This window comes from Procambarus clarkii, chromosome 62 (genome assembly GCF_040958095.1).
Source record: "Procambarus clarkii isolate CNS0578487 chromosome 62, FALCON_Pclarkii_2.0, whole genome shotgun sequence".
Classification (NCBI taxonomy): Eukaryota; Metazoa; Arthropoda; class Malacostraca; order Decapoda; family Cambaridae; genus Procambarus; species Procambarus clarkii.
The window spans coordinates 16,988,053-17,008,526 of NC_091211.1; the positions used below are offsets into that span (position 1 = coordinate 16,988,053).

At 36.1% G+C, this 20,474-nt stretch overlaps 2 protein-coding genes across 2 annotated transcripts in view; one reads left to right on the top strand and one right to left on the bottom strand.

Moving 5' to 3' along the window:
• Positions 1-1,095: 1,095 nt before the first annotated feature.
• Positions 1,096-17,445, top strand: LOC123766459 (ATP-dependent RNA helicase pea). Its single transcript, XM_045755578.2, has 13 exons — positions 1,096-1,394; positions 3,719-3,807; positions 4,378-5,280; positions 6,012-6,173; positions 6,802-6,973; positions 8,128-8,616; positions 9,286-10,227; positions 10,508-10,661; positions 11,946-12,113; positions 12,427-12,591; positions 13,464-13,667; positions 16,488-16,667; positions 17,085-17,445. Exons 1-13 carry the CDS (start codon positions 1,301-1,303, stop codon positions 17,305-17,307), a joined length of 3,945 nt encoding a protein of 1,314 aa, XP_045611534.1. The 5' UTR covers positions 1,096-1,300; the 3' UTR covers positions 17,308-17,445.
• Positions 17,446-18,405: 960 nt separating this feature from the next.
• Positions 18,406-20,474, bottom strand: part of LOC123766460 (uncharacterized) — a 37,403-nt gene continuing 35,334 nt past the window's right edge. The window contains exons 12-14 of the mRNA XM_069308482.1: positions 19,659-19,945; positions 19,212-19,331; positions 18,406-18,885 (exon numbers count right to left, since the gene is read on the bottom strand). Coding sequence (XP_069164583.1) covers positions 18,655-18,885; positions 19,212-19,331; positions 19,659-19,945 — 638 coding nt within the window. The 3' untranslated portion in view covers positions 18,406-18,654. The remainder of the gene's footprint in view (positions 18,886-19,211; positions 19,332-19,658; positions 19,946-20,474) is intronic.

Genomic DNA, 20,474 nt, shown 5'->3' on the forward strand with positions numbered 1-20,474 from the left:
GCACGTTTATTTTCACCTAATGCCTCTGTTTACCTAGTAGTAAGTAGGTACTTGGGACTTGTGATGTGCTACAGGAAAAAAATCAATTCCCAAGACAAAAAAAACTAAGATTTGGCCTCTAGTAAAATAAAGCTTTTTTCAGTGTTGGAATTGTGAATAATTAAATGAAATGCACTAATTAAGGAGAAATAATAATAATAATACAATTTTATTTTTAAAATATATAACATAATGTTACACTAGTTACATAGTATAAAGTTCAATAATTGAAGCCACTGTAGTTATTTATACGTCTCGGGAATATGGCTGTATACAGCTTTAAATAGAGATATGATAGAGCCTAATATTTTTGGAAGCGTAGTGCGGCGTAGTCTCCGTGGCGAAGTGGTAAGCCACTCGCCTGGCTTTTGGTGAGCGCCTTGACCTGGATTCGTATCCTGGCCGGGGAGAATTTACTGGGCGCCAGTCCTTAACTGTAGCAAATGTTTACCCAACAGTTAAATGGGTTGTTAAACTATTTAGCGGGTCGTATTCCAGGGAAAATTGGGATTAAGGACTTAGCCCGAAACGCTATGCGTGCTGGTGGCTGTACAAGAATGTAAGAACTCTTGTATATGTAGCGAGTTAACATTATACTCGCTCCAGTCTATCATTACCTTAGTAGCAAACTAATTAGCACTAATTGCGGAGCTATAATCTTTTCCCTAATTACAGGTAACATTCTTTCCATCCTATGAGAGGAAGCTGAGGTGTAGTCAATAATAAAAAAAAGATCAACTCAGCACGTGAATTAAATACTTCTTCTTGATAGTAGATACAGTTTGCATGAAGGGTTTATCAGGTAAATAAATTCAATTAGGGGAAATTATTTTCAGACCGTGAAATTGATTACGTTCGTGGTCTGTATTGCGATCTTAGAATTTCATTCATATTTAGTAAAATATTCTGATACATTCAATAATTTAGAAGAAAACATTATTATGTAAACTTAAAATGTTTTTTTAAATTCTATTTATATTTTTTTAGATTGAAATCCTCAATGTTATGTCTTGAAATATAGTAAATGTAATATGAAAATGTTTTACAGAGTCCCTTCTGCTGTATTAGAACGTCAGCGTTTGTTTTGGTTCTTGTGGCTGTGGTGGAGAAGGATGGGCGCAGCCTTCACATCTTCACATATACATCCCAAGATCGTCCTCGCCCCTCAATCAACACAACCAATTTAGTCGGGTACATCCGAGCCCTCGATCATCGTCGCCCGTCAAATTACCAACAGTAATTTGCTCGTAAAGAACTCACAATGGAAGACCTTTCTAAACTCGAAAGACTCTCGCTGGTTTCCAAGATCTGCGTTGAATTAGAAAACCACTTGGGGATAAACGACAAGGATGTGGGTGAGTAATGAAAGATCTTATTAAAAAATACTCTAGGCTTACAAATTTATAATTAATTGGTACTCCCTGTGGCGCAGTGGTAAAACACTCCTCCGGCTGCAGGCGAGGAGTCATAGTATAGTGGCTGAAGTATGTTAACTAATCCACACACTAGAAAATGAAGGGACGGCGACGTTTTGGTCCGTCCTGGACCAAATTTATAATTTATAGCTAATTTATATGAATTATTGATGAAAGTTAGCAAATGATATACAGTACTGTACAGTGGAACCTTGATTCAGTGAACTACAGTGGAACTGGATTCAGTGAACTACAGTGGAACCTTGATTCAGTGAACTACAGTGGAACCTTGATTCAGTGAACTACAGTGGAACGCAGTTGGAATGCATACTTTCCACACCAGATTGACTCGTACAATTCAACAAACAAGATTTCACTAACGCTGGGGATGTGTGGATTTGGTTTGGAAGTTGGGACCGTCTTCACAGATTACAAAAATAGCATCATTACAAAAAATTGTTGGGGCCGTGGGAAAGCCACTGAGAGTATTTAAAATCAAATTCTCTGCTTTTCAGTTGCAGAGGTTTTTGTTCAGTAAAATATGGGCCCTTTTTCCTTTGAAAAGATTTCGAGGCTTTGGTGTGGGAACTTTGCTAGATATGGTTAAGTCGCATGGGCGCCTGAGAGCTGAGTGGACAGCACCTTGGATTCGTAGTCCTGAGGTTCCGGGTTCGATCCCCGGTGGAGGCGAAAACAAATGGGCAAAAAGTTTCTTTCGCCCTGATGTCACTGTTACCTGGCAGTAAATAGGTACCTGGGAGTTAGACAGCTGCTACGGGCTGCTTCCTGGGGGTGTGTAACAAAAAGGAGGCCTGGTTGAGGACCGGGCCGCGGGGACATCAAGCCCCAAAATCATCTCAAGATAACCTCAAGAGGAAGTCTCTTTACATACAGGTTCTCTTGGTTGTTGGCCTTTATATGACAGGTCGAAATTATAATTTTGCTCAGTGAAATCACCCCATAGAGCATGGGAAATATTATGAATGAATGATAACTCCTAATACGGTTTCAATCATGTTTTAATGATTTTTGTTGGGCGTTTTAGATTTTTTTTGTTGGTCCTTTTGGAATTTTTCATTGGGTGTTTTTTAATTTTTTTTGTTGGGCAAAAGGCAACTTAATATGGCTCCAATCATGGTTTTCTAAGGATTTTCATAGATGGGCACAACATTAGAAGAAATACCTGTAGTAAGTTAAAAAACAAATTCTGTGGTTCATTTTATTTTTGAGACGGCCCAGTTTTTGTTCACAAATACAGAATGGCTACTTTTTGAAAATGAGGTTTCAAGGCTTGGCGTAGGAAATGTGCTAGATGTAGTTATGTCTCTTTACAGGCAGGTTCTCTTGGTAGTTATCCTTCATATGACAGGTTGAAATTAAAATTTTGCTCAATGAACTCAGGAAATAATAGAACATAGAATAAATAATAGAACTCTGGTAATATAATTCTAATCACTATTTTGACTATTGAGGCTGGGGACATGAGAAATGAGCTAGATGTTATAGGTTGAAATTAAAATTTTGCAAAGTGAAATTACAAGGCATCCTGGAGGGATCTCCTGTTGCAATGAATCTCTTGCTGCAATTAATTGGGTTTGGTTGAGGACCGGGCCCACAGGGACATTGGGCTCCAAAATCATCAAATCATCGCAAGGTGGTCCCATATGGTTGCTGAATCGAGGTTGTACTGTACAGACAATAAGTCACAATAATCTGGCTAAAAATCAGACACTCAATGAACACATCTAAATAGAAAATAAAAGAATTGATGTTAGTCCCATTATGAAATCGTTAATGGAAAAATAGTGGAAGAGAAAGTAAAATTATAAGGAAAGAGTGAGATGATAGGAAAGAGAGTGAGTAGGTTAAAGAATGATGCATGATGCAAACAATGGGTGTGCATAAAATGCATATTGATCTTCCTATTGCATATTTATGATATGCAGGCCATACTTTCTCAAATTATGTGTAGATTAATCTTCTATAATCTACAAAGTTAATGTACTTTGAAGAAGTAAGAATAATCTATATCCTGTAAATTTATTTCGAAGTTCTAGCTAATTTACATATACCACTACTGTATATATAACCTTTAGGAAAATTCTCATGTTGTTCACAACCATTCATCGATTTTCAGATGACTGATAAATGATAAATGAAAAAATTCCTTATCATTCTTAAAGGCACAGAGTAATTATTTACATATGTAGTATAACATATATGTAATGCTCATTGTGAGTTTTAATGGCTTTAAATCATTGCAGCGGAATTCATCATTTCTCTTGCTGAGAAAAGTAAACGTCTTGACAAGTTCAAGAAGGAACTGGAGGAGAATGGAGGTGACCAGTTTGCGGTAAAGTAGAATGCAATTTATTTCTGTTACCATTTTAAGGCATCATTCCACCCAAATTACTGTACTGTATTTTTATTCTTTTTTTTATATATGAAAACTAAGCTCTTTTGCAGCATTTTTAAGTTTTTCTTTGAAATATATTAGATAGTTGTCATATATATGCTCATAAACAGCAACTCTTCTATTACCTTATAATATCCTATATTGACAATTTATTTCAGTACTGTATTAACAAAATGACTTTGTGTATCTTCAGTGTGTAATAATATATTGTATAGGTTAGGGGGGGGGGAATGGGAGTATATAAAAATAAAATATCACTCATTTATTTATTATATCATTCACAGTACAATATACAGTATATACCATCACAGATAAACACGTACTGCCACATGTGTATCATAATAATGTATCTCTGACTCTTTTGGGTGTTCAATTTCATGATTCAAAACATTTAAGCAACTTACGTGTAAGAGTTAGCGGAGAACTAATAGCCATTTAAAAGTAAAGCTTAAGTTTTTAAATGTAACATTATTAACTGTAAATATCATTGCATATCTTTGTTTCCAGGACTCATTTGTTGAAAGCCTGTGGCGACTGATCCAGCACATGATGCCTTCCCTAACAGCAATTTCATGTAATGATAATATAAAAGAAGAAATAAACAAGCCTTCAACTGAGAAAGACAAGAAAAGAGCACTACTGCCTTTCTTAGCTTTGCCAAATGATCCAAAGGTTATTCATATGCTGGATAATGAACTTAAACCTGAAATAAAAATGAAAGAAGAGGTTCCTGAAGTAGACACAAGCAAAGATAAAGAGAAGGACTGGGAGAAAAGGAAGGAGAAAAGGAAGAAAAGGGACAAAGATTGTGAAAAAGATAGAGAAAAGCCAGACAAAAAAGTGAAAAGGGAACCTGAAAGAGAGGTAGATGATCTCATGGCCTTTCTAGAGTCTCATGCTCCATCGAAGCAAAATGAAGTGTCAAGAAGCAGAAGTAGGAGCAGAGACAAAAAGAGGAGGTCAAGGTCCAGAGACAGAAAGAGAAATTGTAGTGACAGCAAAGAGAAAGAAAAATGCGATAGAGAACAAAAAAAATCAAGAAGTCAAGAAAGGCATAAAAATCGAAGAGATCGAAGTCACAGCCGAGAAAGAGAGAGAAGACATCGCAGTCAGAGCAGGGAGAAAGAGAGAAGACATCGCAGTCAGAGTAGGGAGAGAGAGAGAAGAAATCGTAGTCATAGTCGAGATAGGGACAGAAAAGCTAACGATTATGAAAGAGACAATAATCGAGAGAGGCACTATGACAGGAAGGATCGAGAGAGAAGAGAACGGAGTAGGTCTCGAGGCCGAGATAAACACAGCAGGCACAGCAGGAGCAAGAGTCGGGAAAAAGATCTAAATAGGAATCGAATGGGCAATAGGGAGGTGTTTATCAATCGTCCTCCTGATGAAAATCCTGTAGTTGGTAAGGTAAGCTGTCTCTTATTTTTTAAGTTTTAAAAAATTCATATATAAATGTTAGCAAAGTGCAGTATCACAGAATAAAGTATAACTTTATTTTGAATCATAATAATATATAACTTTATTGGATCCATTGATCCAAATAAGGTGTATCAAAACCTTGTTTCTTCAAGATGTTGTTTGGTCCCTTACTGTTCCAAACTTTGTTGTTGGTGTGATCCCTGTTTTTCAAATTTCACTGGGATACTGTATTTCAGTTATTCTTGTAGGTTGGCAGTTTTCATTGTTGGCCAACCAATCATTGATCAGGTTTTAAAATTATTCCAAATTACTTAACTCAAATGGATATGCCATGAATTTTAATACCTTTATGTAGAAGAATGTTGGTGATTATTACTACTGTATATGGAGTAACTTTCAGCCCTTCATGTAAGGAAAATGACTATTGAGCTGCAACTAAAATTTATGAAAGCTTAGTGCAGTTTAGTGATCTAGTAAAAAACTAAAGGTGAGGCAGTATTTCAGACGGCCTCACTTTGGAGGACTTTTCATGGACTTTTGAAATAGATGACATTACAATGGACTTTGTAGGACTGAAGAGTAGTGGTTATACTGTAGTCTGATTTATGGAGGAGTTTGTGTATGGTACTGTATACCAAATCTTTCGGCATTGGTGTGTTATGAGTTTTATAATTTGCCATTACCCATTTAATAATTTATATTTTCTAACTTATTTTCAGGTATATGAGGGTAAAGTAACAAACATCTTGAACTTTGGCTGCTTTGTGCAGCTAGAAGGCCTACGGCGCCGGCTTGAGGGTCTCGTACATATTTCACAGCTGCGACAGGAGGGTCGTGTTACTAACGTGTCTGATGTCGTTATGCGGGGACAAAAAGTCAAGGTTTGTTATTAAGATTTGTACCAGTGTATTTTTAACAGTCTGTATCCTAGTTGCTAAAATATTGTAAAGAGGAAGTAATTCATGGCAGTGTTCTTTACAGAAATTTGGTGCTAAAAATAGATTAATAAAATAACTACATTATACATGCATACATACATTAGAACCTGATGGAATCTCACTGAGTGAGGTGGTACCCCTATTAAATTACATAGAGAAATTCAATTATTTTCTTAATATCTCTCATTTTTTCAGCATTAAATTTCAGTACCGAACCCTACCATGAATTACTTTTTTATAATATAAATAAATGGGCATAAAAGCATGTTCTATCATTTGCATTAACAATAATATTTGGCATAAAATAGTGTAAAACTTCAAACTTTTGATGAAATGTAACTTAAATTGCTGTGGAAGAAGGTTTAAACAAATCTGTTTTCAAGACTAATAAATGTAATATTCTGCATTATTTGAAAATGAATAGCATTTCAGTAACAGTAATCCATTTCAGTAATTTTAGTAACACAGTTCATCTCTTAATCTGTTGTTTGAGGCTATGGTTATTGCACTTTGCAGTGACTGAGCTTTTCCTCATCTGGTGTTTTGTTAATGGTGCGTTATGTGCATACAGGTCAAGGTGTTGTCGTTTACCGGTCAGAAGACGTCACTGTCTATGAAGGATGTTGACCAGGGGACGGGTGAAGACCTCAACCCCAATGTTGCTCCTCTTGGTAGTAACAGCCAGGAAGAAGATGCTATGAGGAACCCAGATAGACCCATGTCCCTCATGGAACTGACTAAAGGTAAAGCTTTGATTACAGATGCAGTGTATTTTTAGTCTGATGGATGAAGTAGGTAGATATGATATTTTTATGGATGTACAGTATAGAATATATTTTATATATTCTGTAATATAAAATTTTTGGCAGTATATAATATACTGTATTTGTATTACAGCATGAAAATATAGAAACAAATGCCACAAATTTTACATTAATTTACAATTTATTTTTGGATATGTATTAATTTTTGTATAAATAAAACCTCTGCCTTGGTTTGTCATATTTGAATAGAGGAATATGTACAAATAATTTTTGTTAATATGAGCAATGAAGCACTGGTTAAATTTGGTTGCCAACAGGCCAACTGTGTGGGATTTATTTGACTCCCTCAATATCAAAAGATTCTTAAAATTAAAAGAACTACTGTATAAAACTTAACAGATACAATTAACTAAGTAAGTGGTATATTCTTAGCTGCAAATTGTTGGAGTAGTCATTGTAATAATGTGTTGTGAAGACTGTGTTGATATAATTGGTTGTGCTATAGTGTAGACTGTATCTTTGGTTCTTTAGTTGACTCGGTGTTCGTTAAAGGACTAGACTGGGAAGGAGTCTAAATGTTAAATGGTGCTGCCTTTATTTACTTGTTGATTTAAGTAAATCTCAATGCCTAATGGTAAAATTAATTAAATTATAACATCATGCACTGATAATGGTTATGTATTGTTATGGTATCTTGACACACAGTTGCCACACAGCTACAGATGTGGAATCATGTGTAGTTGTGTGTAAATGTTTACCGTATGATAGCAGCCGTAGTTGCCACTACATAGTAGCAGACTGTGTAGTGGTAACTCTTAGCTGATTCCTTTTGAAATAAAGCTTTAAATGTTGCTAAACAATTAGGCTTCATAGTGTTTTCAAAACCAAAAATACTATAGTTCTATTGATTACCCTCCACCCACCCTCCAGTTATTCCAGGTTAAACAAAAATTAATTGTGAAGAAATATTGCAGATTCATATTCTATGCATAGGAAAACTTTATGCTAGTACTGTATTTCTGATTCTATTTCAGATGTTTATACACTACTTAATTATATACTTCTGATAGGAAAGAAGTGGTCTTGATAATTTGTATTTTGCCATTATAAACTATATTGATTTTTTATCATAGGTACCGATGAAGAAGATCTAGCGACATACAAGCGAGTTAACCGAATTTCTTCACCCGAGAGATGGGAACTGAAACAGATGATGGCTGCCAGCTGCATCAGTAAATCAGAAATGCCAGACTTTGATGAGGAGCAGGGAGTGATGGGTGGTGAAGATGATGATGAAGAAGATGTGGAGATTGAACTTGTAGAAGAAGAACCTGCGTTCTTACGGGGTTATGGCAGGGTGAGGGAAGAACTGAGTCCAGTACGAATCATGAAGAACCCCGATGGCTCACTAGCTCAAGCAGCAATGATGCAAAGTGCTCTTGCGAAAGAGCGTAGAGAAATAAAGATGGCTCAGAGAGAGAGTGAAATGGATTCTCAGCCATCTAATCTTGGCCAAAATTGGAATGATCCTCTACCTGAAACTCAGCGCAACGACCCAGCCATGTCGCGTGGGTTGCCCACCCAGCAGCAGGAAGTGCCAGAATGGAAGAGACACATTACAGGTTAGTCATAAATTTACCAAGTTTTAATTGTTAAACATCCTCTTTGTATCTTTAATGGCACTTATAATAACAGCCATATTAGTAACATACATAACAGCCATATATGTAACAGCCATACAATTGATGTTAATTACTTGTGTTCAAATTAATGTAAGAGTTCCTCAATGGTGTTTTATATATTATATAAAGTTATGTATTAGTATTGTAATGCATGAGATAGACAGTTACTGGAAAGTTTAAAAAAATGCATTTGATGTAATACATTGCTTCACTCTGGCAAAGTAGCACTGCAGTTTGACTTGCCGATTGGATAAGTAAAGTTCACTGCCACTGTGCAGATCAACATTTACAACAAGTTAATTAGCCAGTTGGTCTTGTATACTTGTTCCACTCATGTACAGGGTTTCTAATGTTAAATCATGAGTGAGAATTACTGGACTAGTTCAATATTAGAGTTGGAGCGCAAGTAAGATTATATAAGTTATAAGTGCAGCAGTGGGAGTTAATGCCCTTATCTTCACTCAAGGAGACAAGGGCATTATTATTGTTTTAACATAATTACTCTGTGAAAAGCACCAGAGGCATATATATAGTGCTTGTAATAGTAATATAATAGTTATGCTTTAGCTATAAATATGGATATAAACCTGTTACTTTTCTTTTTATCAGGTGGAACTAGAGGCTCATATGGAAAGAAAACCAATATGTCACTTTTAGAACAACGACAAAGTCTACCTATTTATAAACTACGAGACCAGCTTATCAAGGCCATTGATGACAACCAGATCCTCATTGTTGTTGGTGAAACAGGCTCTGGCAAGACAACACAGATGACTCAGTACCTCGCAGAGGCAGGTTTTACTGCTAAAGGAAAAATTGGATGCACCCAGCCAAGAAGAGTGGCAGCCATGTCAGTTGCTAAGAGAGTCTCTGAAGAATTTGGGTGTAGACTGGGACAGGAAGTTGGTTATACCATTCGTTTTGAGGATTGCACAAGCTCAGAGACAGTTATCAAATACATGACTGATGGTATGTTACTAAGAGAATGCCTTATTGACCCAGATATGTCATGCTATGCTTGCATCATGTTGGATGAAGCTCATGAAAGGACTATTCATACAGATGTTTTGTTTGGTCTTTTGAAGCAAGCGGTGGATAAAAGACCTGAACTTAAACTTATAGTCACCTCGGCCACCTTAGATGCTGTTAAGTTCTCGGAGTACTTCAACCAAGCCCCAATCTTCACAATTCCTGGTAGAACATTCCCGGTAGAAATATTATACACAAGGGAACCAGAAACAGATTATCTTGATGCAGCTCTTATAACTGTAATGCAGATTCATCTTGCTGAACCGCCAGGAGATGTACTTGTCTTTCTCACTGGTCAAGAGGAGATTGACACTGCGTGTGAACTTTTGTACGAACGCATGAAAGCCCTTGGAAGCGATGTACCAGAGCTTATTATTTTACCTGTATATTCAGCATTGCCCTCTGAAATGCAAACAAGAATATTTGAACCAGCACCACCAGGATCACGAAAGGTTGTAATTGCCACCAACATTGCTGAGACATCTCTCACGATTGATGGCATCTATTATGTGGTAGATCCAGGTATGTTGATAATTTCTGAATGTTTTTTTAAATGCTGAAATTAGAAATTACTGAATATCAAGTATTACTTAACTATGCTAAATACTGAATATACTGAATATAAAGTACTACTTAACTATGCTAAATATAGTACATTAATAAAACCTAGTAGAAATTTTTTGTTAATATTTTCTTACTTTCTTGGCTTGCTGAGCTATACTTTATGTACGAACTTATAAAATCCAATTAACATTTAAATATATTAAAATTATTGAATCTCACCTTTGAAAAACTTTTTCAGGTTTTGTAAAACAAAAAGTATACAACCCCAAGACTGGTATGGACTCACTGATGGTCACACCAGTTTCCCAGGCTGGAGCTAAGCAGCGAGCAGGTCGTGCTGGACGGACAGGCCCTGGAAAAACCTATAGACTTTACACTGAACGTGCTTACAGGTAATTGAGACAGCAGTGTTCATTAATTTTTCCCTAAAGAGGGCCAGATTTCCTTTATAAACTATTAACCTATATATATGTACCTGGGGTTGCATTTTCTCTCATGTTCCCTAAAAAATAATAATAATCGATATCCACCTGGGCTGTGGGCATTTCAGATGTGCCATCTTCCACAAGCTTAAATTTAAATATAAGAAATATTTTATTGCTATCCTAATTTATATACATGGGTGGGGTTTTCATGTTTCTCATGCAAAATATAGTCAAATTATCAAGTTATAACAAAAAATATTCATTGAACCTATTAGGGATTGATGTGATATAAAAACAAAATATTATTCTTGTGCTGTGTCTGTAGTCATTATGTGAGGTTGAGGCACACATCACTATGACTATCACCACCATCACATCAGTACAATACTTCATATTTCTTGCATCGTGTTTCATTTCCACTTCTGTGATTGTCATGTCATGTTCGCACACATATCATAACCATCATTGCCACCATATCTAATCACTGTTACCACTAGCTTTCCCATTACTATTTCCACCATTACCGTCCTTGCCACCATCATTCCTACTCTTGTATCACCATCTCCACTACTGTCCTTATCATCCCTGCCACTACCATCACTTCCACCATCCTCCCCCTCACCCTCACCATCGGTATTGTGATATGGTGTTGAGCTTTCCACATGGTCCATATTCTCATGACTCGCCACACCACCCTTCCCTGACAATTCTCACCGTCACTGCTATCATTATGTCTTACTACATCTATATATTTACTTACTACATCTATATATTTACAATTGTCTGAAAGGGAGTAGTTCTCATCTTTATTCATATCACTTTTGTCACTGACATTCTCCAAAATTTAGAAAATACAGACTTGTTTCCTCCATTCTTAACTACTGAGGAGTGTGGGGCCCATGGGAGTTTGATGCACATTCATTTTCGACTTAAACGAGTCACTGGGGTCACTGAAATGGAATGGGATGGTTTTTCTCTATGGCATTTTGGAACTGGAGACCTCTGTTGGTCATGGGGGTATCAATAAATATGATAATATCTGTTTCCACCCTTGCACATGTTGGAAAGACTTAAAGTATTAAAGTACTGTGTCAAGACAGGTTGTACAGTGCAACATGGCTGGGACTATATGGTGCAGCCTAGGGGTTAATTCACATTATGGCCACCTATCTAATGCTCTTGAATTAGAAGAGCCACTAATTTATTTTTTGTTGTAAGTTTGACACTGGTTAATCTACTTGTCCTACACAGAGATGAAATGTTGCCAACAAGTGTACCAGAGATTCAGCGGACCAATCTAGCTGCAACTGTACTGCAGTTAAAAGCAATGGGGATCAATGACCTGCTGGGTTTTGACTTTATGGATCCTCCACCAACAGATGCCATGGTCATGGCTCTCGAGACTCTTCACTCTCTTAGGTAAGCTAATTTATGGAAAGTTAAATTCTGTAGTTCATTACCTGAACTACTGTTTTCAAGTTTAGGAATAGAGATGTAATGTTAAGGTTTTGAAGATTAATATGATTTTTATTTCTGAGTTTAAACTACTTAGTCCCTATACAATGTCCCTATACAATGTCTAGCTCTGTTCAGAAGAGTGTTCACTCCCAGACTTCTTTGATGCAAAGGAAATCTTTTCAAGTCACCTCTTCTGGGGTATTAATGGGAAGGAGAAGACACTATAAAATTCTGAACCCAAGCGATGTTCTAACATGTATTAATTTTCTTTCAGTGCATTGGATGACGAGGGTTTGCTAACCCGACTGGGTAGAAGAATGGCTGAATTTCCTCTTGATCCCAACCTTTCAAAGATGCTGATTATGTCAGTACACTTACAGTGTTCAGATGAAATCCTCACAATTGTTTCCATGTTATCTGTGCAAAATGTATTTTATCGGTAAGTAATTTATGCTTGTGAGGTTTCCTGTGCACTTTCTTAGTCATTTTGGTATTAATAAAGTAAGGTTAATCAAATATTTAGATGTAGGATAAAATGGTTTTGATACATACTGTATAGCTTTAATTTTTTTGTCAAACTTATTGTTTCTTAATAACATATACCTAATAGAAGGTATATTATGGCTTAAAGATATTGTCCTGTCACTATTTGTTGTGTTTTTGCAATGTCCTTAGGTTGTAAGGAATTTTCTTTTTGTTGTTATGCTATGTTGCATATGCAAAATGAATAATTTCATCTGGTTGTGTCAAAATGATGTGATCTCTGATACAGCCTTAGTGTTTGTGCATTGTCAGGCACCCTAAAATAGATGTTGTCATCTTGCCTATATATTGAAATCATTGGGGTTGACAGTCCTGAAGTTAGTGTAGAAGACATAGATGACATTTGTCTCTTTCAAGATACTTTATTTGGCATTGGGAGAGTTCATTATTAAGTTGGTGGTCTAAGTCTTCATGAAAAATATAAATGTCCTCAAGCCTTTACATGCCCATTTGGGGACTGTAAGCCTCGACAATCTCAGCATGTAGGCAAGATGACCACATTTATTTCAAGGTGCTGACAATTCCAAACACGGCTTCATTAAAGATCACATAATTTCTACACACATCCAAAATTATCCTGACCAACAATTAAATAATCAACAGAATTGTTTCAGGAATGAACCCAGGCATTGGCTTTGAAAGCAACTGCTTAATTCCTTATTATTCTTTTTGATCAGAATATTTTATGTAAAATTTTTTGTGATTTAATAGACAACTTACATTTTATTGACATGTTGATACTGATGACATTAATGATTTATTTTACAGACCTAAAGAAAAACAAGCTTTAGCTGACCAGAAGAAAGCCAAATTCAACCAAGCTGAGGGAGATCATCTTACACTTCTTGCAGTGTACAACTCTTGGAAAAACAACAAATTCTCCAATGCTTGGTGCTATGAAAACTTTGTTCAGATGCGTACACTCAAAAGAGCTCAAGATGTTAGAAAGCAATTACTTGGTATTATGGACAGGTGAGTATTTTTAGATAATTAATTTGCTCTCACTAGGTGTCTGGTATTACTGTATATTGCTCTACTCAGTATTATTTATATATGTACACATTATGCTCTTCTCTTGCTATTTTGCATTGTGATGATTAATTGGTATCCCTGGTATGGATACCTTTTGGTTTTCACCTGATTAATTTTGTATTTTTTTTTTAGTTATCTTCTGCTTTTTAGCCCAACCACTTTGGCTAGATGGTAGAGTGATGGCCTCGCTTCATGCAGGTCGGCATTCAATTCCCCACCGTCTAAGTGGTTCCACCATTCCTTTCCCTGTCCCATCCCAAATCTTTATCTTAATACCTTCCAAGGCTAAATAGTCTTAATTGCTTGGTGCATTCTCCTGATAGTTCCCTTCCCAGCTGCTGCTGTCTTTAGTTAAGGTTTTGCTGCTTTCATTGGACAGGATTGTGTATGTTCAGGCAGGACAACGTACTGGCACTGGTGCCACAGTGAATTTCTCGAGTTTCTCTGTAGAGTCATTAATTTAAATCTCCAAACCTCGCGCATGTCATGTGGCACGAGAAAGTTGCATCTCGGGATCCGGTGCGCGAGCGACCCACCATTGCCATTCTGCTAGACATACAGTAGCATTAGGCGAAGGTGGCTAAACTCGTGCATGTCGTGTGGCTCGAGAGGTCTTCAATGCAGCACCCACAACAATTTCTTCCTGGAGTGGTTTCAATTATTATTCAGATTAGAGACCATTTAATCCAACACATAATGACTTACAACAAGTCATTTATATACTCAATGCCTTTTAAACCCTCCCTTGACACTGCAAGTGACCACCAAGGTAGTGTTCTCAATAACCACCAATTGGCCTACCTTTGCCACTCACACCTCATAGTACCCACACACCAGCCATCAAACATACAGTATTTCCATGCTGATATTCCCTGTGTAGATTTTCAGTTATGTTTGACCTTCTATTCACCTGGGCTGAATTTTAATTATTTAATTTACTGTATTTAAGTTTAATTAAATTTAATGGTTGATTTATTTGTGGTTATTTTGTTTGACCTATTTTTTCTATTTAGAAATCTTTCATTCTTGTGCTCTGGCTCAGTTAATGGGCAGTTTGAGGGTGTATTATTTAGAGAACTGAATGCCCCAATTGATTTCCAACTTCTTTTTCATAAAAAGGTGCAGGTGTACAATAGTAGCTTTGCTGTTTGAGCCCATACTATCTCTTAACACAGTTTTCTAGTCCTTGAAAGCTTAGATATTTATTTTTCTATTTTCATTCAAATATTACTTCACCAGTGTGTGGTCATGGACCATTCTATGGACCAAAGTCCTGCCTTTGCTGGTTGGAAAATTTTGTGTTACAATTGCTGCTAGTCTTCACTGTCTGTAGGGTGGCTACAGTATTAGGTTGCCAAGAACTTGTGCCATGGCTCCAGGCTTCTAACTCTTGATTGCAATCAGGGTTAAAAGGACTGGTGACCTGCCATGTCTTGTTAGATCTTGTGCAGAGATCTGGCCTTTGGTAATGTAATGAAGCACCTTGGTGATAAACAGCACTTCCTGATTCAGCAATGAGGGATGCCTGACAGTTCTATTAATTCTGAAGGCCATACCGGTTTGTTTCTGCAGTTTACCTTATTCGGTTTAGAATTCATTTCAGCCATGAGCTTGCAACATGTGTAGGGTTTGGGTGGTCACCCTATTTTAACCTTATCGTGTGCTGCCTACATGGCTGTTGCTAATTTTGAGTGCTGAAGCTGAAAAATATTTTTGCTGGGATCACAATTCCCAGTCTTCTATTCCTTACAGAGTTCAATCTGCCTTGACAAAGACACTGTCAATGTAGATTGTTAATATTCATTCATTATTATTCAGATTGTAATTTACATTTAATTTATTCAGATTGTAATTTACAAGTTTAATCTTCAGGACCAGAAATGCTGAACTGGTGTTCCTTTGATGGGTACTTCTGCTGTGCCTGGGGTTCTGGCTCCTGCCAATAAACAAGTGGGTTCAATTCTTCCTTACATCTGTAAGATTGTCTTGCATTTCAGAGAGGCATGTATTGGGGTCGGAGAAGGCTTATTGGTTCTAGGGGCATTCACAGGCTTTCCAAGACTTAAGCAAGGGGCACATTCACTTCTTCATCCTCGGGGTGGGACAACCTGAATTTTAATTTGCAGTAGGGCGAGGTGGATCCTATATCACCACCTCATAGTTTCTTCTTTGGTGAGAGGTTGCCTTGTAGTTCCTAGCTCTGGTGGAGGTTGACCAGTTTCTTTTTTTTTTTTTGCTGAGGATACATCAAAGTCATAGACAGAGTACCCAGGTTGGTTCTCATATTGGGTTTGGGCTTCCAAACTAGAGAACATATAAATCCTTATTTCTGTTTCATATTTGATTTATTGTTCTTCTTCTCTTTATTAAGGGGCAAATCCTGAAACTTTTCCAGTGGAATAGACATAAAGCCTCTAACAGACTCAGTTCTCCTGGAGTTCATTTTAATATCTGTATCTTACTTACACGATATGACAAGGTTAGGCCTAACTAAACAACATGTAATGATGAGAATGGTCCAGGACGGACCGAAACGTCGTCGTCCCTTCACCTTCTAGTGTGTGGTCTGGTCAACATGTATGATGATTTGACAACAGGATTTCAAGGCTGTACTAAAAAAATATATACTGTATATATATTTATACTATTTATCTTTTAGAAGAAAATGTATTAGTTTAATACAGAGGGAGTATTTACTCCAAAAAATATACTGGGGTATTTTATTAAAAACTTGTCTAATTCTTTGTTTTATTTTTAAAGACATAAACTGGATGTTGTGTCATGTGGCAAGAACGTGGCTAGAGCCCAGAAAGCAATTTGCTCCGGGTTCTTTCGAAATGCAGCAAAGAAGGATCCTCAGGAGGGCTACAGAACACTTGTAGACTCCCAGGTAGTCTATATTCACCCTTCGTCAGCCCTCTTTAATAGACAACCAGAATGGTAAGTACAGTAAAACATTGTGTTAATGAAGGATTTATGCCATTGCATAAATCAATTCATTATTTATCATAAATGGTAAAGAATATTTACAGTGTAGTTTTGAATACTGAAATATTGACTAATGTTAAGGGTTAGTAATGAATAATTCTTAATGACCATAAGTTCTGTACAAAAGCATTGTTATTGGAATTAACTCTTCACATTATTAGGTCAAGTTTAAAATATGCCATATAGTATTATTTGATGTCTATGTGAGCAATATTAGAACTACTATATATTCTATAGCAAAGTGATATGGAACCAGTTAGTGTATTACCTGAAATAGATTTTGTACTTAAATGCATCATTGTTGATTTGCAGATACTGTATTTAAATTTGTTTACAATGGTTACTGTCATTTATATATTTTTGCTTCAGGGTAGTGTATCATGAACTGGTGCAGACAACGAAGGAGTACATGCGTGAGGTAACAACAATAGATCCCAAGTGGTTGGTAGAGTTTGCCCCATCCTTCTTTAAGCAAGGCGATCCAACCAAGCTCAGCAAGTACAAGAAGAACCAGAGACTTGAGCCCTTGTATAATAAGTATGAAGAACCCAATGCTTGGAGAATATCCAGAGTTAGGAGGAGGAGGAACTGAACCAAATTTTATTCATTTATTTTTATTGGACAAGGTTATAGTCTCGGATTTCTTGTGCAAACAAAAAAAAAGTTTGACAAATTTTTATTTAAGAACTTTTGTATTTGGTGTACGTAAAATAAAATTTTATTTATAGTACAGATGACCTCTATTTTATTTAATATTCTTTTATAATTCTTGCCCTTTGAGGAATAATATTGGCAAGCAAGACTCAACCATCCGACATGAATGCAAGTTTGTTAGTACTGTAACATTATCTTTTAAGGTGCTGTTCTTAAAAGTACAGTTTGTATATCTTATTTATCTTATTAACTGTACTTCTGTAGGAATGATACTGTTTTTTTTTAAGGTAAAATTATAAGAACGTTTTGACTATTTTGTATAAATTTACTTGGTAATAACAACACAGTACTATTATACAATAGCTTGAAAAACAAATATAAAATTGATAGTCTGTCCAATGCAGATAGTGTCCTAGACCATGAAGAACCTGCATTGTTGTACATATTTTGTTCAGTACATATCTCTTAGGGAAATACATTGCGAGCATTTCTACTCTATTATTGAACTTGATTAAATTAACAAATCCACAAGGGCCGTGATGAGGGTTCGAACCTACGTCCAGGATGATCCCAGGTGCTCCTCAGTCGATTGCGCCACAACCCTTGTGGATTTGTTCATTTGATGTATCACGCTATTGTGATTGTGTGTTATATTCAGCAAAGGTAATCATCATAACTATATTCACAAGCAAAAAGAAGAAAAGATCTAGATTCATGGAGGTTTAGAGTTTGTCCACGTCTATACTACTTTCACTACCACTGTAATCACTACCATGACTTTCAACTCCATTAGCTTCAAAATGAGATCCAGAATATCTTAAACCTGCTCTTTAAAATTTAAAATTGTTCAAAACCCCAAAGCCAAAAATCCAACTGCTGTATGCACTTTTGAACAGATTCAATATGCTCATATATCATGCTCAAAGATAACGTAAGACTAGCAAGTAGTTACTATATTGTACTGTATACATTTTTGTCATCTACATACAGATTATAGTAAATAGCTTATATAGAAAAAAGGTAAAAAAGCAGCATAGTTTATCAAAACTTTATTTTCTAAAGACCTAATTAAATCAGTCGCAGCCATATAAAGTAACAGTTAAATTCAAAGTTACACACGAAAAGAAAAACAAATTAAAATATAAAGCACAAAAGTAACTACATAGCTGTGATAAAATATACAATAATAAATAACTCGGATGCACTTTCCCTAGCATCCTGGAGTTCATGGTATAGTACAATTAAATTCAAATGGTTTATATATCAACGAGTGGAAAAATTCCTCCTACTTCCACAGCTTTTTGATAGACATATTCTTTTCACTATCTTTCTGCATCACTTTGGCAACAGCCATCTCAAAGTCTTCTTGAGTAACATGAACACGACGCTCTCGCAAAGCATACATTCCGGCCTCTGTACACACACCCTTCACCTCGGCTCCTGATGCTCCAGGCATCATCTCTGCAATCTTACGCAAGTTTATTCCTCTCGTGAGGTTCATCTTACGAGAATGAATCTGAAAGGTTCATAAACAAGGTAAGACAATATTATACATTACAGTATATATATTTATTAATATTACTGTACTTTTGATTAACTGCAATGCTGTATGTTCTGTTTCAAAGAAAAGATAAGCAATCTATAAAGAACAGATAATCTCTGGTACCGTCTCATTAATACTGGTTTTTCAAACCCTGACAAGTTCCTCCCTGGCTTTATAGACAATCCAAACTTTCTGGAGCAGACATTTCTACACTCACATGTACAAACAAGATGTAAGAAATGCCACTACCACTAATGTACAGTACTGGTATTTAGCTTCAGGCGAATGAATAAACTAACCTTGAGAATGTCTAGCCTGGCTTCTTCATTTGGAGCAGGGAATTCAATCTTTCGGTCAATGCGTCCAGGGCGTAAGAGGGCAGGATCCAATATATCAATGCGATTTGTGGCCATAATCACCTGTTTTGAAACAAATGTGATCGATGATTTACATAAATTATATTGATAAGCAAATCATATAACATTAACACTTGAGATCAACTAGAGGCATTTATTTCTACAGTCAAAGCTACCATATTTTGCTCTTGAAAGGATTATAATTAACAATGGTATACTGTAATTCAAAGGATTTTCATATATAAATAAAAAAAATGTTTAACACATTGCACATGGATTACCTAAGAAAAACAACAATGATTAAATAAATTATTAAAAATATAATTTCTGGGACTGTTACAGACCATAGCTAATGAACTCATATTTGCTAATTATACCATTCATTCATACCTTGATGTTCTTTGTAGCCTCAAAGCCATCTAACTGGTTAAGCAATTCCAACATTGTTCGCTGTACTTCAGAATCACCACCACTGCCAGACTCGATGCGTGAAGATCCAATAGAGTCAATTTCATCCATAAAGATAATGGAGGGGGCATGCTCACGGGCCATCACAAACAATTCCCTAACCATTCTTGAACCTTCACCAATAAACTTCTGAACCAGCTCTGAGCCCGAGACACGGATGAATGTACAGTCTGTGTGGTGGGCTACTGCTCGGGCAAGCAGAGTTTTACCTGAAACCATGTATGATTGAGCATTATTGAGAATAATATTAAGAATAATGAGTTTCTAAAGTTTATCCCTACACTAGTACAGTATTTTACAGTACTGAACTGTTAAATGAGCATTTCACTTGTTGGATGAAACATCTGCAGAAAATTTTGAATACAATATTTTGCCATTTTTGGTAATCTAATTAGCATATTATATAATTTGTTTGTTCATTTTTGTTTATAATTTTGGTAGTACAATACAGTACAATGTATTTAGTACACATTCCTCTGCCACGATGGAAACTAGACCTTTTTGGGAGATGATTAATGGATGACTAGTGACTTATAAAATCTTAACACTTCATCATAGGTTGTGCTAATAAATATGTAGTTCTTGTATAAAGATAATTTTTCCACATAATATTCACAAGTACTTAGAATTTTCTGTGGCTGAGAGATTGTCATAAGTTTAACCAGTTAAATCAACATACTGAATAGTACTGTATACAACACCCTACAAAATTTGGACTTCCACCAAGAATTCCTTTTA